The sequence below is a fragment of the Amblyomma maculatum genome, chromosome 9 (genome assembly GCF_055883805.1).
Source record: "Amblyomma maculatum isolate TAMU_Amacu chromosome 9, ASM5588380v1, whole genome shotgun sequence".
Classification (NCBI taxonomy): domain Eukaryota; kingdom Metazoa; phylum Arthropoda; class Arachnida; order Ixodida; family Ixodidae; genus Amblyomma; species Amblyomma maculatum.
The window spans coordinates 122,239,739-122,264,608 of record NC_139352.1 but is presented as its reverse complement, the minus strand read 5'-3'; the positions used below and the strand labels follow the sequence as shown (position 1 = coordinate 122,264,608).

At 45.1% G+C, this 24,870-nt stretch overlaps 1 protein-coding gene across 6 annotated transcripts in view; it reads left to right on the top strand.

The window, feature by feature from the left end:
- LOC146180294 (uncharacterized) overlaps nt 1-24,870 on the top strand; it is an 85,697-nt gene that overhangs the window by 23,116 nt on the left and 37,711 nt on the right. For all 6 annotated transcript variants that reach the window (XM_084579511.1, XM_084579510.1, XM_084579515.1 and 3 more), the window contains exon 3: nt 17,634-17,806. In XM_084579511.1, coding sequence (XP_084435637.1) covers nt 17,634-17,806 — 173 coding nt within the window. The remainder of the gene's footprint in view (nt 1-17,633; nt 17,807-24,870) is intronic.

Here is a 24,870-nt window from a genome sequence, read left to right as displayed (position 1 = left end):
CAGCGAGAAAGAGCGTCGGCATCTTGGTGTTGGCGACCCGATTTATAAATGACGTTGAAGTGGTGTTGTTGCAGGCGTAGAATCCAATGGCCAAGTCGGCCTGTCAAATTATTCAGTGAAGACAACCAGCAAAGAGCATGGTGATTGGTCACAACTGTGAAATGCCAACCATATAGGTAAGGGTGAAACTTTCGAACAGCCCAGACGACGGCAAGACATTCCTGCTCGGTAATGTTGTAGTTTTTCTCAGCTGGAGTAATGGTCCGACTGGCGAAGGCATTCACTTTCTCACGCGAAGTTGCATCGCGCTGCAAAAGGACAGCGCCAAGACCGTGACCACTGGCATCAGTGTGCAGGATGGTAGGAGCGCTGTCGCTGAAGTGACCTAGAACGGGATCTGATGTGAGGGCGTGCTTTAGGTCGTTAAAAGCAGTGTTGCACTGTTCGGTCCACATGAAAGGGCTGCGCGCTTTAAGTAGTAGTTCATGAAGTGGTGCAGCAATAGTTGCAAAATGCCTTATAAATCGCCGGAAATAGGACGCCAGGCCGAGGAAACTGCGCAAGTCTGTAGTCCGTTGCGGATGAGGAAAGTTCAAGACCGCGATTATTTTTTTCAGGGTCTGGACGAATGCCGTCATGGCTAACCAGATGTCGCAATATTTTAATTTCCTTCTCTGCAAAGTAGCACTTCTTGGTGTTGAGCTGAAGGCCCGCTGAAACAAGACACGTGAGGACTTCATTCAGGCACGTGAGATGATTGGTAAAAGTTGGCGAAATGTCATCCAAGTAACATAAACAGGTTCTCCATTTGAGGCCTCAAAGTACAGTATCGATCATTCTTTCAAACGTTGCCGGTGCGTTACAAAGGCCGAAGGGCATAACATTAAACTCGTAAAGTCCATCGGGAGTTGTGAAAGCGGTTTTTTCTTTGTCGTCCTCGTGCATAGGTATTTGCCAAGCCTGAGCGGTTTGTCCACGGTCGAGAAATATTCAGCGCATTGGAGAGAGTCAAGGGCGTCATCAATACGTGGCATCGGGTAGACATCTTTGCGGGTAATTTTGTTGAGTGGGCGATAATCAACACAAAATCGTACCGATCCGTCCTTTTTTTTTGACTAATACTACTGGGGAGGACCATGGGCTTGTTGATGGACGAATAATATCGCGACGGAGCATGTCATTGACATTTTCTTCGATTACTTTTCGTTCCGAGAGAGAAACCCAATAAGATCGTCGGCGTACAATTGAGTTACCTTCAGTAAGGATGCGGTGATGTGCAACACTAGTCCGTCCCAGTGGTGGGGAAGTGGCATCAAAAATGGCTTGGTGGGCTTGAAGCAATTGCAGCATTTCTTGGCGTTGGTGCGGCATAAGGTTTGGATTGATTGTCTTCGACAGCATAGAAAGAGAGACTTGCGATGAATCACGTTGCTGAGGTAGCGGGGCAGTGAACACCATCATGGACATAGGGTGAGCATCCACTATGCATGGCAGGGAAGTTCCTTTAGTCAGCACGAGGGATTCATGCGAAGTGTTAATGGCAACTACTATCGCGTAGCTGCTGTGGAACCATGCAAGACTTGTTGGGAAGGCGATTCCACGTGCAAGATGACGATGAGAGGGTGCGATGAGTACATCCCCGTCAGTGATGTGTTCAGAAACAACGGTAAGAAGTGTTTCGCACTGTGGAGGCAATACAGTATCAGCTGTGGCAATGATGGAATGATGCCGTTCAGAAATGTCAGATAAAAAATCACTGTCTGTCACATGGATGACACGGTCGCCACAAGAAATTAACGCTGAAGCGGTTGACAAAAAATCCCATCCAAAAATTATCAAATGTGCACACAGTGAAAGCACAGGAAACTGCACATGGTGGCGGACGCCGCCTATAACAACTCGAACTGTACACTTTGCTGAAGGGTGCAGAGGGACACCTTTGCTCCACGAAGTACAGGTCCATCATATGGTGTCGTTACTTTCCGCAAACAGTGGCACAAATCAGCGTGAATAACAGAAAGTGCAGCCCCTGTGTCAATCAAAGCTTCGACCTGTAATCTTTCAGCTAAAACGGAAATCATATTATACGGGCGATGAGAAGGACTTTTTGTAAGTTCGCAAAGTGCAGTTTCACCTCCGGAAATGGCATCGCTTAGTTTTCCGAATGACGGACAGGAAGAGTTGTTGCTGGTCGAAGTGGCAAAACAGAGCGGCGGTATGGGGAAGGGGACCGGCGTCGGGATACATGAGCCCCACTTGGTTCAGACGAGGATACCGGAGATGGAGAGAATCGACGAGGTTGGCTGGGAATCGGTCGTCGCTGATAATACGCAGGTATGTCACTTTCGAAGGCATCGTAACCACGTTGCTCGTTCTGAATGCGTCGGCGACAAAAGCGGGATATATGTCCTCGAATTCCACAATAATAGCACACTTGGCGAGAGGGGCACCAAGGTGCGTAATAGGGCGGCATAGCTTGAGCCGTCGTCATGGCATTGATGTGGTTGTAGGGCAGGGCTTGGGGTAGGGGGACAAATGGAGAAGGGGATGCAGTGACATTAGCGTAAGACGGCGCTGGGCAAGGTGCAGGAGGATCAGCTGTGACAGGGTGGTTGATAGTGGCCAACTCTTCTTTAATGATGTGGCGGAGGCCGGCGTCGTTAGAAGGAGAAGAATAATCGCACACGTGCCGGCAGAAAGGGCTGAAGGCTTAGAGCTCCTCGCGGATTATCGCTCTAATCAGGGCTCGTAGATAGAGGCCAGTAGAGGTCGGGGCAGTAGCGAAGCTGGGCTGCAGTTGGGACTGTAGCTGTTCGAGGCATTGGCAGGTCGTAATAATGGAATCAACTTTTGATGGATTCTGGGCAACTAGGGTGTTATAAGCCATAGAATTGATTCTTTTCAAGACATGGTGTACACGTTCAGATTCCGGCATGGCGGGACTGATACGTCGCCAGAGTGCAACCAGGGTCTCTATATGTGACGCATAGGACTCATCGGGACCTTGAAGGCGGGAAGCGAGCTTGTTCCTTGCGATCTCCGTCTGAACAGCCGGGTCGGCGAAGTACTGTCGGAACTGCTGCTTGAAGGTGGGCCAGTTTGTGGTGTGGGGCTCGCGGTTGATAAACCAATTCCTGGCGACCTCAATAAGGTAGAAAGAAACGTTAGGAATTTTAAGGCATCATCCCACTGGTTGTAGGCACTGCAGCATTCATAAGTGTCGAGCCAGTCATCGACGTCTTGTTGCAACGACCAGCGAACAGCGGCGGGTCACGTCATGTGGCCACCATCGGAGGCGGCGGTGTAGCCGAGGTGGAGGGTCCGGCCGGGTCTGGACTGCTCTCGGTTGACATGACGATGGTAGTTATTGTTAATGGTAGTTGTTGGTAACAAGGTCGTGATGACAAGGCAAGGTATGCCGTGTCAGCATTTAATCCGATGGAGAAAGCCCAATCGAGTGCCGGAGCTGGCGCCGCGGGACGATGATGATGGTATGTACAAAAGGAAGAAGATCATGGTATGTACAAATGAAAGAAGATCCGTGGAGGACTGACAGTATCAAATACTAAAGTAGTTAATTAAATCAGCCAAGGTGATGTCAAGGATGTGACGTCACGCGACCTGAAGTCGAGTCAAAAAAGGGCATAGGAAGTGATTAGCGTGCAATTTCAAAGTACCAAAGACTAAACTAGTTATTTAGGCAGTCAATTAGGGCAACATCATGCAACCGGAAGTAGAGCCGAAAAAGGGCATAGGAAGGGATTGGCGTGCAATTTGAAAGTACCAAAGACTAAAATGAGTAAACAGGAAGTGAATTAAGCAACTGGGAGCAACTAGAAGCAACCAGAAGCAACCAACAGCAGCATCTGTGCTTTTGCATTACTCCAATGCAGATTCTGCTGTGCTCTTCAATTTTTTTCGTTCATAAGAACTTCTTGTTGTTCGAATCGGTGCGTACTGTCGTAGGAATGAGTTTTTTGTGTGCAGCGCTGTTTTTCATCATTTTATATTGCCATTTTTTTTTTTGTGTGTAAGAGTCTCAAATCTGGAATCGTCGGACACGTCTTCAGCGCAAAAGGAAATCGTCGGCGAGGATTAAACTTTGTGCGAACGTGAATGAAGTCAACGCCAAACACAGGTAAGCCATGTGGACCGAAATTTTCTTTTTTGTATGTGTAATAAATGAAGAGAAACTGCTCCTGTGTCGCTTGTGTGACCTATCTCGTAGCGGGTCATTGAGTGCAGTTTTGTCACGCATGGGTCTGAAAGATTACGAGTGTCACGGCATTGTGAAAATTTCGTGATGCAAGAACGGAAATTTGATGCATAAATATTTGTTCCGTAGCTGGGGACTATGAGGGGCTTGTGCTTAGAAATAAGTCAACAGCTTTAGCATGGTAGGCAATCGAGGGGATGTTTTGCATATTCGATAACTATCGACATGAACATGCGCAGTTGGCGGATTGGATTCCACGTGTGGCATATGGTTCTTTTTTTTTTTTCACTCCGTTCTGAAGTAGGTTAGGAACTGTAGGTATATCTAAACAGTACAGTGACTGCATGTACTGCAATAATCTAGGGTGATAAAATCGTCGGCTACTTCTGTGTTGAGCAAAATATTTTGTGTTTGCATTTCTCCTGACTTCTGCTTTATAATTAGAGAATTGAAAACCCCCTCACCACTGCATCTGCATATGGTATACACTCGGGGTACGCTGCAGCGGCAGTTTGCATCATTTGTGACAGGCACCTTCAGCACAAGCGGCGCTTGACAGCTTTATAATGTGTAGATTATCATGAGGGAGGGGCAAAACATGATGAAAAATTGTACAATCGTACTGAGAACCATTGGTGCTGCACATGCCACCAGTATCGGTGAAGAGCTGCAGCTCTTATTTTTTCTAAGCTTGTTTAATTTTTTTGTTTGTTCATGCACTTAGTACGCACCTATGGTGCTGATTTTCGATTGTTTCTTGCTTGGAGGCCGGTGCCTTATACGAAATGTAATTTTCTCAGGAACATCATTCCTGGTGTTGAAAAAGAACTTTTTACATGCACTGCATAACATATGGCAAGAGAAATGCGCTAGTCAATGCATCCATATCAAGTAAATTTATTCTCCTATATGCTGCAAGAATAAATTGCGTGAAGAATTGTACTGCCTGTGCATATACAATATGTCATGTGTTAAAAAGAATTAGTGATGAACTACAATTTATAAAATATCAAAGAAGCCCCACTTCTAGAGGGGCTAGAGAGCAAAACTTCTGAACAAAGTGATGTGCGCCCATGTATCTCGTGTTTTGTTTTTTATTCGAACAGCATTTGGCAGTTGGACATGAGGCCTTTATTTTACCTGCCCATTTTTGTTTTCTACCCGTATTTTTGTGCACCACCATTCACTATGAACATTACCTTGGTTGTAGCCAGTGTGTTGTATCCGCCTTGGAAATGCTCAAATATGTAACACTATTTACACTGCAATAAAAAGCTGCACTAATAAGACACGGACGAAGGAAAGGTAGGACGCACACAAACTATTTACACATTTTTTTTTTTGCATCTTGGCATCCTTTGCTTGCTTATAATGTGGCATCATACACTACTGGTCTACGATATTTGTATTACAATATGGTAGATGTGACAAAGTATACGGATGGCTCTTGCTTGCATGCTTTATTCAGTTTCTATATTGTTGGAACACTTAGCCAACAGAATGCAATGTGAATGATTGGGCAGTACTAACAAGATAACTGTATTTTTGCATGCAAGTTTTTCATCATATTATAATGCAAAACTCTCTCATGCATCATCTGCATATACTTGTTTCCATGCAGGTGACCATCATAAAATGGGCAGCAACTCTGCAAGACACCGGTGCTGGTCGTGTTCATAAATTCACGAGATGTTACAATAAAGGGGTACCCAGTTTACATGCAATGTGGTTTGGTTTTGAAAGCAAACGTTGCAAAAGGTTAAAAAAAAGTGCCGCTGAATATGGCAAATTCCACGTCACGAGCAAAGTCACACTTGCAGTGAATACGAAGCACAAACCCTGAAGTATGCATTCATTACACAGGAAGAAAACAATGCTTAAATAAGAGCATAGCTGTACATTTTTTATTCTCGAGAATACTAAAACAATACATGCAGCACTTTCCATTGGGTCCAATTTATGTGAAGAGTCTACAGCTTTCCAGAGTGGTAAGTAACCACAGTTAAACCACAGGTGCCAGAATCACAGGCAATCTCTGTGCAGCAACATAGAGCAGTGTAGCATGAGTATTTGAAAATGGGGCTGTTTTTGGAATCACATTGTGGGTAGCAAGCCCTCCAACTTATCATAGCTACGTTTACAGAGCATGGCGGTAGAACGAACTTTTGGCGATCAGGTCAAAATTCAGCAAGGAGGAAATTGTGCAATGTGTCGACTCAACCCCAACCCCATTGTTTGGCGCATTTACTGTGTGTTATCTGTGTGGAAGAAAATACAAACTCCAGAGTTTCCTAGCGTAACTGCTGAGAATTTCGTGATGTGCTGGGGCTAGACGACAGCTGCGGTACCACGTAACTGCATGACTTCAATCGAACCTGGGAGATAAAGCGCGTGGCAGCGCGCAAGTGCACTCATGTAGAAATGGCTACGAGGTCGCATGAAGACTGTGCGCTTTACTGTCACATCTTTTTCGTTTCTGTCGGCAGAACATGGCTTACCGAGCAGGCTCGAATGGTGGACACGAGGGAAGGCAGTGGAAATTTGCCCTCGTCAGTTAGAAAACCAGGTCAAAAATGAAAGTATGATTTCACTCATTAAGTATTGCCCCTTTCACAGTACTGCACCGGGGGAGGTTTGTTGAGCGACATCAATCAAGTGGCGAAATAAATCGTGCACTCGAGTGTTTTTTGGCTGCTTACAGCGCTGTAACAAATGTTCAGCTCTACGGCTGGTCTGTGGTTTTGTTCACAGATTATTTAGCCCCCTGCGCTGAACAAACAAATAGGAGAGCTCGTGAATGTGCGCAACAAGTATAGAGATCAAACATCATATTGAATGCTGTAATAAGCCGGTGCACCATATGTTGGCCACACGTTGCTCAGAAATATATATTTACTGATGATAGGTAACTCAAGCAGATCGTATTTCGTGCAGTACAAAGACAGCTTCACATCAGCAGGGCAGCGGTAGAGAACCTAAGTAGAGGGAGGAGGGTTTGCGACGCTATCCCGCATCGTCCTAAAAAGTGCATGATATTTGCACCGTTTTTGATGCACCTCATTTAGCAAGACCTAGCGCCGTGTGCCGTACATAACGGTGACTCCGGAAGTGGCTAAAAGCACCCGCAGTAGAAAGCAAGGCATGTTGGCAAACAGCCGTAGCAGTTGGCACAAGGGGAAGAAACATCGTTTTACAGATAAATGCAGGGCGTATGTGACAACCTATTCCTGTGTTTATTGTTTTGTAATTCACTTTCATTAGCGCACCCCTCATGCGGCCGCCAGGCAAAGTACGATTTTTTGAAAATGAACGAAGTGTTAACAACACATTCACTTGAAAAAGACATGGACAAGCGCTCACTGACAACTGATTTTTTATTGAAGGAAAACGCACATTATATAGGCACACCTTGGTGGCGATAATCAGAGGCAGCAAACGTCAAAGGAAGCTTCTGTGCTAAGCTGGGCGTGATAAAGAACAAACGAGGCAGGGACCTCGCTGAAGCCTCAGAGATAAAGAAGAGGTGGCAAGAATACACAGAAGAACTGCACTAAAAGGACCCGGATGTGCAAACCCAACATAAGACGGGTGTGATTACTAATCTCAAGCTGGGCATCATGAAGAGTGAAGTTGAATGGGCCTTCGCCAGCCTTGCTAAAAACAAAGCTAGCGGAATTGATGGCATTCCAGCTGAGTTGATTCAAAACCTCAACCATGATGCTGTTAACATTCTGTACGCATTATGTCAGCAAATTTGGACAACCCTGCAGTGGCCACAGGATTGGAGGAGGTCAGTTTACATCCCCATTCCAAAGAAAGGCAGTGCCAAAGATTGTTCCAATTACCGCACGATCGCGCTTATTTCGCATGCTAGCAAGGTGATGTTGAAAATCCTCCAAGATAGGCGCAGCAGTATGTGGATCGGGAGCTTCCGGACGTGCAAGCTGGGTTTCTCAAGGGCAGAGGAACTAGAGACTAGATTGCCAACCTTCGCTGGATCATGGAAAATCAAGAGAGTTCCAGAAACCCATCTACTTCTGTTTTATTGATTATGCAAAAGCGTTTGACTGCTAAGATCGCAGCAGATTGTGGCAAGCTCTCCAAGAGATGGGAGTTCCAATTCACCTCATCTGTCTCCTCAGGAACCTGCATGAATGTAAAGAGGCCACAGTCAGAACTGGGCATGGTCTTACTGATTGGTTTCCCATTGAGAAAGGAGTGAGACAAGGCTGCATACTGTCGCCCTGCCTATTTAACCTATATGCAGAGTGCATCATGAGGAAGGCCGGTCTGGACGAGTCTTCAGCTGGAGTGAAGATTGCTGGAAAACGTATCAACAACCTTAGATATGCGGATGATACCACTTTAATGGCAGAAAGTGAAGTGGAACTCAAGAGACTTCTGATGCGCGTACAAGAAGAGAGTGAGAAGTTTGGGCTTAAACTGAACATTAAAAAGACAAAGATCATGGCGTCTTGCCCTATCAAGTCCTGAAGCATCAAGCGACAAGAAGTGGAAGCTGTGACAGATTTTCTCTTCTTGGGCTCCAAGATTACCCCGGAAGGAGACTGCAGCCATGAAATTAGGAGACGCCTGCTTCTGTCTGGGAAAGAGAGCCATGGCTAGCTTTGACCACCTAGTAAAGAGCAGAGACATTAGTCTGCCAACCAATATCCGTATAACTCGTGCTATGGTCTTTCCAGTTGTGATGTATGGATGCGAGAGTTGGACTGTGCCACCTCAACCAAGTTCTGGGACATGATCCGTTCCTCATCCGTGGCTCCAAGGACCTGGTACTGGCTCTGGAACAGGGAATGTCTTCCACTTCCACAGCCATTTCTGTTGATGTACACAATCTTTTTTATTCTGTACCGCATGAGGGAATGTACACTGCTGTTAGGGATTGTATGAAAGAGTATGGTGAACTAGGTTTCCGTAATATGGCTGGCATCAGTACTGAGAATTTTTTAGAGCTTTTACAGTTTTACTTGAGTTCCACAGCCACCTTTTACGACGAGTGCTTTTATGTTCAAAAGTCTGGAATTTGCATTGGGTCTTCTGTGGCTCCAGTGCTGTGTGACGTTTTTATGGCTTTTTTAAACAGACGCCTAGAAAAAGAGCTTTCAAAGCACCCTGTATCACGTGTATTTCATTATGTCGATGACTTTTAAGTGTTCTTAGACAATTCTTCTAACTATGACCTTGACAGCGCTGTCACTAACATTATTAACGCCTTCTCCTCAGAGGGGCAAGGCTTGATCTTTACTCATGAATTGACAAGGGACAACCGTATTCAGTTTTTAGACATAAATCTCCTCTCCACTGCTGACCACGTTTGCTGGTCGTATAGCCCAAGGTCTAACAAAAGTCTTCTACCCTTTAAAAGCGCTCATTCAAAACTAGTAAAACGTGGCATCATGTCTGCCTGCCTATCTGCCCTGCAGAAATCCTATACCCACAGCATTTCATCCAGTTTTCAGTGTCAAGTTGATCGCCTTCTTTCTGCTGGCTATCCCCGTCATCTCCTCCTCAGCACCTGCGAAAGCCTGCTTCAAAGGCTAAAATCGTCACCTGAACAAGAAAAAGGATGCTCGGAATCCAAGCCTCCATTTGTCATGCCGTATTTTCATTGCCTTCCCATAACATCAAGAAGATAGCGGAAAGGTATGGGATTCGCGTTGTTTTTTCAGCGCCCTGCAAACTGAAAAAAGTGTGCCCTCTACTGACTGGTACGAGAAAGGAGTCAACCACTTGCAAGAAGAACCACCGGAGCAAGTTTACAAAATGTGCTTCCACAGTTATTTATGAAATTCCTCTGTCATGCGGTCGTTCCTACATAGGCCAGACTGGCCGTTGCTTTAATGAATGCGCCTTGGAACATAGGCGATCCATCAGCAGCGGCACTGGCAGCAATCTGCCCTTGCATTGTAAGAGCTGCGACACCAAAAATTGTTCTCCTTTCCTGGAAAAAACAAAGTTCCTTTCTAAGGCTAAAACAAAAATCGAAAGAGAAGTTATCGAGGCTTTTTTCATCTCAAAAATGGGCAATAAGTGCGTTAGCGTGCCTTCTTTATCTCTTTCAAGGCAAGAGATTAACTTCTTAGATGGTCACATCCGAGCTTTCCATAGGTCGTAACCACACATAATCTGGTTGATGCTGTCACTGCCGTGCGCACGTTGCTTTATCTTGTCTCTTTGTTTTTTTTTTTGTGATAACCTTCATAGACATTTTGCTTTCGCTAAATAAAGTCAGTTGGAAGTCTGCGCTTTGTGTGTGTGTATTCGCGCCTTCTTTTCCTGTTTCCTTCGCGCAGTTCCGTTTTGTTATAACCATGAACCGACTAGCCCAACATCATGTCTTACTGTGAAGAAGGCTGACCGCCGAAGAATTTACGCGTTTGAATTGTGGTGCTGGCGGAGACTCAGTTGAAATATTGTCGACCATAAACTCTGACTGCTCATTGGAGGGTCAAATTCTAAAGTTAAAGCTCAGCTACTTGGGTCATCTGATGAGAAGAGAGGAGTTGCTGGAGAAAGATTTGATGTTCGGAAAGGTTGAGGGTCATCGGAGAAGGGGTAGGCAGCAAACGCGATGGTTAGATGGCAGCCTCGAGGCACTGCAGATGAAGTTATGTGATGTTAGGAAGATAGTGAGAGACCGGAAAGCGTGGCGTGACATGGTCCATAGGGTCGCGAAGAGTCGGACACGACTGGCCTGAACTGAACTGAACTTAAACATCAAAAGGTGAAAGGACCATAAAACTGATAAAAGACAACAGGCATAAAAGTGATAAAAAACAGTTATGATTGATGGTTTGTAAACAACAAACTGATCTATGACACGTGGTGTATAGGGCCAGATGGAACATGAAGACAATCACAAAAATTGATCAAAAAACTGAAAATCACAAAAAAACTTTTCAGACAAACGACTAAAAGTAAATTCTTCAAGCGCTCTAGTAATAAAGATATTATCACTCATCAGGCATGCGCATCTTATTGCAGTTCTAAATTCATGCGCGAAAATTCAACTGCACCCTTCTAAAAAAGAGAACTCACTCTGATATGAAGAAAGCTTCTTTTAGCTCACGAGCTGCATTGTCTCGACTTTTATCCAGTGCGGAAGTTTCTTTTAGGATAGACATGCATTTGCACTTCTTGCAATGAATCGGCAGATTGGATCCAGTGCCTTTCTCAAGCGATCGCTCGTGCTCTCTCAAACGCTCATTCAAACATCTCCCAGTCTGGCCGACGTATACCTTACTGCAAGTGAGTGGGATCTGATATACAACGCCTTCCTTGCACCCGACATATGGTTGGGCATGGTGTGTTCCGTATGTTTCTTTTACTGATCTTGGGTTATTAATGCGAGGGCACAGGGAAGCCAGCTTACAAGGGGCAGAAAATACTACGGGGACTTTGAATTTATTTGCGACCTTCTTCAAGTTGTGCACCGTGCGACGACAACAGGGCACAACTACAGGTTTAACCCTTCCAGAATCCTCTTGAGTGCCTTTACCTCTCATACCTTTTACTTTTTTAATCAAGGACTCAACTACAGCAGATATAACGTTCTGTGGGAAGGCTGCCTTATGTAGCCTTTCAATCTGAAGTTTAAAGCCAATTTTCATGCAATGTTCACACGATTTCTTTAAAGAGGATTCCAAGACTGACGTGGCTATGGCTCTTTTGGACCGATTCGTAAGATAAAAGTGATTTCATGCTCGGGGGTGGTACATCCAGCAAACTCCTCCTTGTGCAAAGGAGAGTTTAGATCCAAAACTGTAGCTTATTGCTTCCTGGAAGTTCAAAGGTGTACTCCAAGCCATGGCTACACTCTCTAAACATTTCTAGAATTTCATTTATAGTGCCTTGGTAAGTCGATGGGTCCCGTCTGCTTAACAATATTAGAAAATCATCTACATACCTAAACACCTTCAAAATTTTCCCTTTTGTCAAAATTACTGTCAAGAACTGTCAAGAATGGCTGAGAGAAAATTGTTACTTAAAACAGGAGCAACACAAGAACCTATGCAAATACCTCTTTTTTTGTATGTAAACCTGATCCTCAAAACGGACCCATGTGGCGCTAAAATAGAATTCCAACAAGGAAAAGAACCAATCTATTGACATGCCGGCTGCATTCTGGAAATGCACAACACTTTTATTTTCAATACAAGACTTAACCGCTATAAACAGCTCTTTGTGTGGAATAGAATAAAAAAGATCTTTAACATCTACTGAGAAAAAACTGCCTACAGTTCCACAGGACTGTAAGATACCTATTACATCAGTGGAGTTTTTAGTAGCAAAAGGATCCTCTACTTCAAGCGAGTTCAGGTGTTTTAAGAGAAATTGGCTTACATGTCATTGCCAAGACTCACGCTCACTAACAATGCAATGAAACAGAACTTTTTCTTTACGAGTCTTGGCTGTGAAAAAGATGCTTAGTGTATTTTCCTTGCACTTGCTTATAGCATTTGCTATCTTATCCAGTTTCAGGTTTGCACAGAGGGAGACTGCCCGAGACTTTACTTTTGCTGGCTTGAGACTTGTTGGAGTGAAATTCTTTTCAACATGTAATGCCATTAAGGCTATGCGCAAAAAAGACAACACAAAAAACAGAGGCAATGACAGGACGAGCGCAATCCGTTGCGCTCGTCCTGTCGTTGCCTCTGTTTTTTGTGTTGTCTTTTTTGCGCATAGCCTTAATGGCATTACATGATTCAAGCCAACTAGCCCGACAACAACTCTTGTTGAGGTTCTTTTCAACAGCATGGCAGGCCTTTTCTTTGTAGATTCTTGGCAGGACCACCACAAAGCCTGCTTCCTTATTGGCTTGTTAGCCGCAGACTGCTTTCCTTGAAAAAAGTGACGATGGTCTTAATCTTAGATCGGCTGCCTGAGGCTCTATTCGGAACTGTTCTTGGCAGAGCATCCACTCCGTCCAGCAGGCATCTCTCGCAGTCTTCAGGCGATGCCTTCCCCGCAACACTCTTATTCAAAGATAGAAGCTCATGGGCCACATTCGCAGATTTGAGGCTGAACTTCGGTCCCTTCGAAAGAACCCTGCTAACTTTGTTCATTTTTGAAAAATGCTGCACCAACTGGCTCAACAAAAAGTCCTTCTCAAAGTACGATTGACAGTACTTGTCACTATGGCTCCCTCGCATTTCAAGCAGTAGTTGAGTGCAAGGCTGGTCTTGCCTAGCCTGTTCAAACACGCGTGTAATCTGCGGACACAATTGACAGCTTCCCCCCCCCCCCCCCCCCCCGTAGAAGTGCAATTATCAATTATAGTGTGCATGAGCCGGAAGCACAATTACCTATTATAGTGCCCATGAACCTGAATGGGCTAGGGCTCCCATGTATTTTGCAGTGCTACAAACATCTTGTGAGAAGAGGTGGGGAAATTATAATGCGTGCCTTTCTGAGGGCCTAGAAGATGCTAGTGCTACACGCAATTATTTTGCAGCCCTTCATGGCATCAATAAAGCAAGAGACGTTTGCGGAAAAGCACGTGCAGTGAACTCTTCCTCCCATTTTCATTTTGTCCCAGAACAACATACAGCGCGAAAATGTGCCAAGGAGGGTCCGCAGATGTCTCACATGCCTGTGTGCACTCGAAATACTGGCTAGCAGGTTTTCGTGCCTCTGCAGCTGAAGGTGCCTACCTTCAACTGCAGAGGCGAAGGGAGATGCCTTTGCCACGCTGCCATGGGATGTGTTGTTTGGAGTAGGGGTTGGCTGGTGTGGTGTGGCGGGGGACCTGAATGAGGAGGAGAACCAGTCAAAAAAGGACAAAGACGAAGAGAAGAGATGTACACCACGACAACTGCGGTAGCCCATTCTCCACAAGACAGGGACCGAGGCCAGTGACCTTTGCTTTCCTTCCAGTACTTAGGTGTAAAACCCATTTTTTTTTCATAGAGCTCGGCTCTGTCCCGAAAAGAAACTCACAGAACACGTTCCCTCAATTTTGATTTCTGCTGTGTGACTCTCATTTAGTAGCTTTACTTGTGAGTTTTGCCAGTTAGCACAAAACCCTGAAAATTTATTGATGTATGTTGCTGGGACTGTGTGTGTGTGTGTGTCGGCGGGCGGGAAATGTAGCCCAATACGAACATTTTTGCAGTTGCAGAAAAGCCGAAAGGAGTGTCTTTTATTTCAAAGGCAAAATCGCTCGCTCTAAAGCTAATGAACGAAAATTCTCAGGACGAAAAACGAAACTTTTGCTTTGGTTCTTGACATTTTGCTGTGCGTTTCAGGCCTTATAGTTAGATCAGGCCCTGCAGTTAGATTGCTATGGTATACGACTCTTTCACCGGTTGTAGTTACCAAATGTCACTCGAAATTGTTCATTTCTGAATGTTAGATTATGTTAGAATGTTGTCTGTAGCGAACGTTAGATTTTAATGTTTTGCTATTTTTCCGGGCACAGTGTCGTACGTTTCAAACAGTCATGGCTTCTTCGAAAGTGTGCACTGAGCCTCCTCACAATTTTTTGATATATCGAAGAATCAGTTCTCGGCCATGTCAGCTAACAGATGTCCTCTGCCAGCGCTATGCCTACGACTTCTTTTTTTGTCACGACGCCAAAATTGATGTCGCTACTGCCATTCAAATTCCTTGGCTTACTTCTGAAAGTGCATTGTCACTGTCGGCTTCTGGCGATGAGAGCATGTTATTGTCTGCTAAATATATCCCAATGCTGCTGCTCCTGTATGGTGACCTGTACCTACCAGGCGGGTGTTCGGTAACCATTATTCATTGTCATTCATTTAGCGATATTTGAGGCAGTACCTTGAAGGTTGCACTATTTTGTGTGTGCTCAGCAGTCGGCAACTTTTCGTTCGTTAGCTAGACCTAGCTTCATGGGGATCCCGGCCTTGGCTCTATGTCAAGTAGCATGGGGATAGCTTTCCACTTGTTTCATAGAAATGCGCAAATGCTCTTCCTCGTGCCCACATCCCCGAAGCGCAATAACATACTTACAAAAGAAATATATTATGACAATTTGCCGCTCGTGCTTTTTACAGAGTTACCACATCTGCTCTAAGAGGAGCTCACACTGCTATTAGATGGGAGCATGGCTGAGCGGAATATTTGTGAAAGGATCAGGGGAAAAAGGAGACAAGACAACACAGGCGCAACTCGTTTTTGCGGAAGCAAGAGCTCCTCTTTTGTCCAAGCACATTCCTGCGCCTTTGTTCTCCTTGTCTCCCCAGTAAGTTCCAGGGGTCCCTGAATAAGACGATTTTAGCTACGAATGGGGGACAATTGGTCGAACTTCCAGGATTCTCCCATGCCTTGGCCTGCAGACGCCAGTTCATACCCCACCATGTGTTTGGTCACCGTTTCCGGCGCGTGCCGAGCGACGATGCTCATAGATGAGGAGCTGGCGCGGTGCTGAAGAAACACTGCCATGGGGTCGGGCCTTTGTGGTCTTCCAGACTTTACTTCGGCTTTGCTGTAGGAATCTTCTCATCCTGTCATCCCTTTGCTTATGGAGCTTTTTTTTTGTTTGTTTTCATTTTGAGTGGGTACGCCCCCATGCGCAAAGAACGAGTCGTTTCGTGGGTTTCTAACACCACGTCCTTGATCGAATAGGGCGTCCAGTTGGAAAAGCCCTGGCTAAAAAAAAAATACAATGATGACTGTTGATTGAAACAGAGTTTATTAGAATTGGATTATATATTTAATAACGTTTGATACAAGTAGTTCTGCGCCAGAGATCTCCCAGGAATGTTGCGACTCCTACTAGAATTGCTATAGCTTGAAGAGTGATAACAGCGCAAAAACTGGGTATGAAAGGAAAGACGCAATGCAGGTGTCGATTTCAGCCAAAGTTCATTACGAAACCTCCAGAGATGTATACTTGGCCTCACAAAATGTTTGCAGTACTCTGAAAGGTCGGGTTGCCATTGACCAAACCTACTAGTATAGTACTATAGGCAATTGTGCTCCCACTGTCGCCCTCGCCAAATCGAGGGGCGAGGGGCGCGTTGGAGCACAATTACCTATTACAGTGCGCATTTGAATGGGCCAGGGCGCCCCTGCCTTTCGCAGTGGTGCAAACATCTTGTGAGTCCAAGTCACAGAAATAATTTTCACAATAAAGGACTTTTACTTTTTTTTTGGTATTCACTTGAGCTATCCTGAAAGTATGTCGACAATGTATCACCAGCTCGCTCAAGCTTCTACTCTATCACAACAATAAAAAAGGTGATGATGGACGTCCTTTTCATTTATGTTGCGCCCATTCGGCCATGTCCGGATCGAACGGTGGTGGTGCGCGTCACTGCTGCCGCTCGAGTTCGGCCATGGTAAGGCAAGCTAGCACCCCGCAGTCAAGCTGCCTACTGTAGTCAAGCTAGGAGAAAGTGAAAGCTTCCCCCTGCGCAGCACGGGGGAGAAGAATGGGGCTTTGAAAACCCACCCTCCAAAAAAAAAGAAAAAAAGGAAAAGCTTCTCTAGAAAGCCTTGGTTGGGTCGCTCGGGACCGCTGGAGGCAAGGTCAGTGAGCACTTTCTCAGTCGTGAATCAGTGGCATAGTCTGGTGGGAGAATATGAACTGATACCAAGATGGCCACCGTGGTACCCCCAGGGGGCCTTATTACTGTGCCTTAAACGCCTATCAGAGTCACTTTAACACTTCCTACCGTACGTGCTGATCTTGTTGGTATGTTATGTTGCATGTTAAGTAGGAGTTGTTTTTGAGATGCTTACCAAAGAACACCCTTGTGTTTACAATATGGGGTGTAGAATTAAGGCCTGTCATGTTTTATGTGAGTCAGAAGTGCGAGAAATATCACTTTAGGTGTGATGATCTTTTTATTTTTTTGCAATCTTGGATATTTGTTGTGTTCATGATACATGTTTATGAGCACGAGTATATGCGAACCATAGCCTGCATGGCTCCTTATACAATTTCACCATGTACTTAACCTTCACGATCCCTCTGTGCACTCCCAGTTTGCAGTGTCCGTTTGTCTTGACTGTTTTTAACCTGGTGTAGAGTTGAGCGTCACATAATATATTGTTACATATATGCCATGGAAGAAGACAACGATCGACAACACAGAGAGAGACAACGAAGCTGAAGCAATGGTTGGTGCTTGCCAGAACACTTACGCCTGTCATCAGCTGTCAACGGCACATTTAGGACAAGTCAAGTGGGCAGAAATTTTATTTAAGGAAAGGCAGGAAAGCAGCTTCCCATTTTTTGAGCATTTAGTAGAGGGATTGAGTGTGGCACTGTAGGGTTCATGACAGTCAGCCAGTTTTTGGCACTGTTACCAACCTCCTGTAGCTCTCCCGCGCACCCCCCCCCCCCCCCAGCCCCCTACCACCACCACTGCTTTCCCCACCTTGTCTTTGCTTTGGCTTTGTTTGAGTTGTCTGTGCTGTGGTGCAGGCTGTGGCTTGTGCCGCGACTGGACCAGAGCCGACCTGCCCAGCAGCTAGAGTACCGCAACCTGATCCCGCAGCAGATTGGCCATGTGGGGATCTTTGGACTGCCTGTATTTGAAACACTGCATGAGGTTTTGGAGCGCTACAACCAGCAGCTTATGCACCAGCCAGCACCAGGTAGGCACAAGTAGCCAGCAGTCAAAACAGCATTCGCAAAGTGTTACATGTGCATTTAAAGTGTTTTCTTGTTACAAATATCTGCTCATGTCTTTTTTATCATCCTGCTTGTTTCTGCTTCATTTCCACCTACACTGTAAGGGCAGTCAAAGCACTGTTGTCAGCTGATTTTGCTCATTCAAGCCCTGCAAGTTTGAAATTGGCGAGGAAAAGGCTAACATGTACTCTCACACAAAAGTCTTTATTCGCAAAGAATGGATACTGCTTGGAGAGAATGGTGCTTGGCACTCCAGCATCGCATTGCAGACAATAACTGTGCTATTGCATTTTAAGTAATTACAGATGGTCAGTCACAAACAGGTCATAACCAGGTGCACATATCATTATACAGATCATACTTGGGGTGCGATGCGTGTCACATGTGAGAACTGTAATTTAAACCAATTGTACATATTTGCAAAGTGCCTCTTTAAAAGCATGCATGTCAGAGCTCTCAACGATATGTTTTGGCAATTAGTTGCACTCATCAGTGGTTCGGACTAAAACTGAGGGTTTGAAAGATTCGGCTTTGAACTATGAGGGTGTGATGTGTTTTTAATGCTTTGTCCTGATAGAACTGGGATTCCATAATATGACATATGTTTTCAGGCCTGCCTTATAATTACCACTCAACATACAAGACAGGAACGCAAATCTATTAAGTTGTGTTCTCTGCTGGTTGACGGTCATGAGCCCACATGTAACTATGAAGGTTCTGACCGGGTTTAACATATGACTAAAAACCTCACTGCCTTATTTTGTATTCGCACATGTCATCTTGTTTAGTTGAATGTATGACTCCTAGTGTGACTGGCATAAGTGAGGAGAGAGAGAGTAGATGTGACATGCCTGTGTGTTGTCAATGCATTGAAGACTTGTGCGGTACTTTTAGACTGTGTTTATTCAACACTTTGTGACTAGCGTCGGCCGAGGTGGAAACTAAACTGGCCGGCTGAAGAATGGAGGGAGTGATGGAAAGGTCCACAGGAGGGAGTGGCTTCCCTGAATAAGAGAAGGGTGAGCGCGTGTGGGGGCATCCCACAATGGTGCACGGAGAGAGGGCAAGTTGTCGCAACGGAAAGGTGGCCACTAGAAAGGAACACTGCACTGGTGACACAAAACAAACGAAAATACAAGACACAGTAGTAAGCTATCAGTTTTACCTTTGCGGTAGCATCATGACATTTTTGTGCCAATGACGAAAGTTAAATGACCAAAATCATTGACCAGGAGAGGTCTTGTGTAAAATGTACTCCTAGATGTTTGAGTTCAGCAACTTGAGTTAATCTGTAACTTTTATACTGTTGAGGAAAATTAATAGATTCTTCTTGCATGTCATATGCATGAAAAAATGTTTTAGATGCATTCACTTCCATTTTCCAGTGTTACACAAGATAGTAAATTTTTAAATAAAAGCATCACTATGTTATATATCAGCCATGGTTAACTTGTTTGGCCGCTTAATCTTCAAAAACATGGTGACCTTGACCTGATTGAGTCTATGTGTCCACCATTTAGTGGTGTCCACCCAACAGCATGCTGCACCTTTCTTTTCCTAAAACCTAGCTTAATAAAGAGAGCACATTGCTGGGCGAGTTGGTTGTACATACTTAAACAAGGGAATTGTGCTAAAAATGACACGGATGAGAAGAGGACATGGACGGGCGCAAACTCGCGACTGATTTTATTTAGAAAGAACACAAATATATTCCCAGGGGGCGCTCGCCACTTCAACGTCTTTCGCTGCGAGCGCCCCCTGGCAAAGTTCAGTTCAGTTTCGTCGTGTCCGACTCTTCGTGACCCTATGGACCATATCACGCCACGCTTTCCAGTCTCTCACTATCTTCCTAACATCACATACCTTCATCTGCAGTGCCTCGAGGATGCCATCTAACCATCGCGTTCGCTGCCTACCCCTTCTCCGATGACCCTCAACCTTTCCCAGCATCAAATCTTTCTCCAGCGACTCCTTTCTTCTCATCAGATGACCAAAGTAGCTGAGCTTTAACTTTAGAATTTGACCTTCCAATGAGCAGTCAGGGTTTATGGTCGACAATATCGACTGATTTGATCTTCTGACAGTCCAAGGAACTCTCAAGAGTCTCCGCCAGCACCACAATTCAAACGCGTAAATTCTTCGGCGGTCAGCCTTCTTCACAGTCCAACTCGCGCATCCATACATCACAACTGGAAGGACCATAGCATGAGTTATACGGATCTTGGCTGGCAGTCTAATGTCTCTGCTCTTTACTAGGCAGTCAAGACTAGCCATGGCTCTCTTTCCCAGAAGCAGGCGCCTCCTAATTTCATGGCTGCAGTCTTCTTCCAGGGTAATCTTGGAGCCCAAGAAGAGAAAATCTGTCAGAGCTTCCACTTCTCGTCCCTTGATGCTCCAGGACTTGATAGGGCAAGACACCATGATCTTTGTCTTTTTAATGTTCAATTTAAGCCCAAACTTCTCACTCTCTTCTTGTACGCGCATCAGAAGTCTCTTGAGTTCCACTTCACTTTCTGCCATTAAAGTGGTATCATCCGCATATCTAAGGTTGTTGATACGTTTTCCAGCAATCTTCACTCCAGCTGAAGACTCGTCCAGACTGGCCTTCTTCAGATGCACTCAGCATATAGGTTAAATAGGCAGGGCGACAGTATGCAGCCTTGTCTCACTCCTTTCTCAATCGGAAACCAATCAGTAAGACCATGCCCAGTTCTGACTGTGGGCTCTTGCCCTTCATACAGGTTCCTGAGGAGACAGATGAGGTGAATTGGAACTCCCATCTCTTGGAGAGCTTGCCACAATCTGCTGTGACCTACGCAGTCAAATGCTTTCGCAGAAGTAGATGGGTTTCTGGAACTCTCTTACTTTTTCCATGACCCAGCGAAGGTTGGCAATCTGGTCTCTAGTTCCTTTGCCCTTGCGAAACCCAGCTTGCACGTCCGGAAGCCCCCAATCCACATACTACTGCAGCCTACCTCGGAGGATTTTCAGCATCACCTTGCTAGCATGTGAAATAAGCGCGATCGTGCGGTAGTTGGAACAGCACTTCCTTTCTTTGGAATGGGGATGTAAACTGACCTCCTCCAATCCTGTGGCCAATGCAGGGTTGTCCAAATTTGCTGATATAATGCATACAGAATGTTAACAGCGTCATGGTTGAGGTTTTGAAGCAACTCAGCTGGAATGCCATCAATTCCGCTAGCTTTGTTCTTATCAAGGCTGGCTAAGGCCCATTCAACTTCACTCTTCAGGATGCCCGGCTCGAGATCAGTAATCACAACCGTCTTATGTTGGGTTTGCACATCCGGGTCCTTCTTGTACAGTTCTTCTGTGTACTCCTGCCACTTCTTTATCTCTGAGGCTTCAGTGAGGTCCTTGCCTCGTTTGTCCTTTATCACGCCCAGCTTAGCACAGAAGCTTCCTTTGATATCTTTCATTGTCTTATACAAAGCTCTTGTGTTCTTCAATTGGCTGTTGTCCTCAACTTCTTTGCACTGTATGTTCAGGAAGGCATTCTTATCTCTCCTTGCTATTTTCTGAAAATCCGCATTGAGAACCTTGTATCTTTCTCTTTCCCCCATAATTTTTGCCATCCTCCTTTCCTCAGCTATTTGCAAAGCCTCTTTAGATAACCAGTTTGCTTTCTTGCATTTCTTTTTCTTTGTAACTACCTTAGTAGCAACTTCTTGTATTATATCACAAACATCAGTCCACATCTCTTCAGGCTCTCTGTCTTCTAGATCTAATTCTTGAAATCGATTCATCACTTCCACAGCATATTCTGATGGAATTTGATCCAGATCATACCTGAAAGGCCTTCTAGTTTTCTGTGTTTTCCTCAATCGAAGCTTAAATTTGGCAACAAGAAGCTGATGATCAGTGGCACAATCGGCCCCATGCCCTGCTTTTACTGCTTGTATAGCGCTTCTCCATCTCTTCCAGCAAAGAATATAATCAATCTGATTCCTGTACAGACCGTTCGGTGAAGTCCATGTGTACAGGCGCCTCTTGTGCTGTTGAAAATGAGTATTCGCTATGGTCAGGTTGTTTTTTTGACAAAACTCTATTAGCCTCTGCCCAGCTTCATTTGGCTCACCAAGACCGAACTTGCCTGTAATTCCGGACATTTCTTCACTTCCCACCTTAGCATTCCAGTATCCTTTATAGACCGTTTTCGCGGCGAGAAGGAAAATAGCCTCGAACTGTAACGCGCTGCGCGGCTCCTCCTGTCTGGTATGTAGGGACGCGTGGATAGCAACGGGGGCTGCAAGGCATTCTACGGAGAAAGGGCACACATTGCAGTCTTTTGCACACAGAGTGTCTTGAATAGCCACAAAGTATCTAAGCCGATTAGCTGATGTGAGCGATGTGCTTTCTTTCCCTGTTCTTTCTTCTTTCACCCCTTTCTTTCCTTCATTTCCCTGATCGTTTCATTTCCGCTGGCCACAGTTTAGCTGCTAAGAGCTGCCGCGGTTAGCACAATTTTTTTTTTACTCAGTTGTTTGCATTAACAAAAAGATGACAACCAAAAGGAGATGATTAACAGAAGATAAAAGATTAACAGCGGTGGTATGCGCGTGTGTCGCTCTACACTGTTCCACTTGCAACTCACTCAATTGGGCTAAGACGAGCAGCTTCTGAATTTCAAGCCCCAACCGAAAATGTTTCGCTTTGGCAGCCTTTCGTGCGAGTTCCAAACACTGTGTTTGTCGAGTAGGGACCAGAAAAACTGAATACCCGTGCAACAATGGCAGTCTTTGGGCAACAAGCGGATGATATTCCTTGCGGCAAATATTTACGAGATGCTGCCAGGTAAAGAAGAACTGTTTCGATTCAGTCACCTGAGGTTAATGCAAGTATGAAAGAACCTGTCCCACTTGAAGACAACGATATACTAATAAATTGGTTGTCAATTTATTTAGTGAAACAGCGCTACAATATTTTTCTTTTTTGAAAACACGCATCTCGTAAGATTTTGCTGCCGATAATAAAGGGGAATATGATCATAGGAATAGCAGTGATTGCTTGCAGTAAGCAAACCTTGCGATAAAAAATGGACTATATAATTTTTGACAAAAGCAACTTTCGATGAAGTCATTATGGAACATAACTTAAGGTCGCTATTAAATAGGTGTCAGTTGTCCATTTTATCTTGTATTTGGATGTCAGCATGACGGCGTCGTCAGACAAACGCAACTAACACCCAGTCAGAGAAATAGCAGGATAGCAGCTCCCGATATTGACAAGTCATTGCCACTCCCCGCACATACTGGCAAACAGGTGGTTGAGTCATGTAGACAATGCTGAAATCCGATTGCCTGGTAGCGGACGCTTGAACACCCTGCCTGATTGTCACCCAACAAAAGTAGCCAGGGTAGATTAAATGGATCCGAAATGGATAATGAATACTTAAGAATAGAACCCCAGTGGTGCGGGAACTTCCGCAGTAGCCGCTCAAGCAGTAAAGAGTATATGAATGATTGGTTGACCCAACAAATGTAGCGCGATTAGCATTGCTCCTAAACGTGACACGAAACGGCTACATTCGCTTGCTTTCTTTCCTCAAATTGTTGCGGTAAGCCGTCTCTAGAAATCATTTAAGAATAAAAAATAAATCGAAAGCTGCCTTCGCGGCCAGTGGTGCGCCGCTGCCTCTCTGTGCCGCATAAAAGTTACACACTAATTGTAATCAGACTTGTAGCCTTAAGCTGGCCTGATCAGGAGCATACTTTTTTGTCATTTCTGCTGAATAGCTTCGCAGCTATTGAATTTTTTTTCTTTCAGCTAGGTACTTTCAGAAAGCAAAACATTGCATCCGAAAGTTCCAAAATGCCGATTTGCGCTACTTGTCGCCTGTGCCGCGGATGGGACCCCACATACCAGCATGGCGGTTATTCACAACTCGGCTGCTAGATGGCGCCACATACACAAAGAGGCCAACTTGTGCGGGGCAGAAAATCAGGTTGCCAGGTTACAGAAAGCTGGTTTTCCTGTTTCAGTCGTGGCTGCTGTGGCAGAGAAGCTTTTGCAAAGTTTGAAAGCTAGAACACCTCAAGAAGGTGGCGGTAAACCGAAAACCAGACCGGCGGTTGTACCCTATATTCATAGGGTGTCCCACAACCTAAAGAATGTAGCCAATTTACTAAAAAGATTTGCAGCGCTAAAAGACTACACAGAGAAAAAGATGCACAGGACGGCGCTATTTTTTTCAACAATGCTTTAATTCATGCAAACACACAGAGTATATATGCAGCATTATTACATTGCAGAAAATGTAATGATGGCACGTGTCGAGCCCTTTTGTATGACACGACTGTATTAAAACGGTGTAAGGACGCTATCGTCCGACAGCTCATAGAACCATATCATATTGAAAGAACTGGGTCTGGCTGCGTGAGTTCTGTCACCATGGTGCTGCACAGTAATGAATATGCCTTTTTAGATAGATATGGAAGAGTATAGCTCATCTCATGATAACTTCCCTTCACCCGCTGCATATATATTCTGTGTGTTTGCATGAATTAAAGCATTGTTGAAAGTGTAGCGCCGTCCTGTGCATCTTTTTCTCTGTGTCGTCTTTTAGCGCTGCAAATCTTTTTAGTAACTATGAACCAACAAGCCCAGCTTGGAGTCTTGCAATGTAGCCAATCACTACGGTGTGCCGGTGTTTTTTCTGCACCGCGCAAGTTGGCCTCTTTGTGCCCCCGGATTGTCTCCGGCGAGGGATGCGTGCGAGGCTGCACGAAGCGTCATGCCACCCAGTTTGTCAGGTGTTCTGTCGGGGCTGTGTATGAAATTCCCCTGACATGTGGAAGAGTTTTCATCTGCCAGATGGGCCGTTGTGTAAATGAACAACTAAGGGAACATCAGCTTTCTATGAATAACGGAAAAAGGGTCAAATTTGCACTTACATTGCGGCGCATGCCCTTTGGCTACGCCTGATAAAGCATGCCAGCCTTTGCTGGCTAGAACCAAAATCTTAAGGCGCAGTCGAAACCAGATAGCACGTGAACTCGCAGAGGCTTTT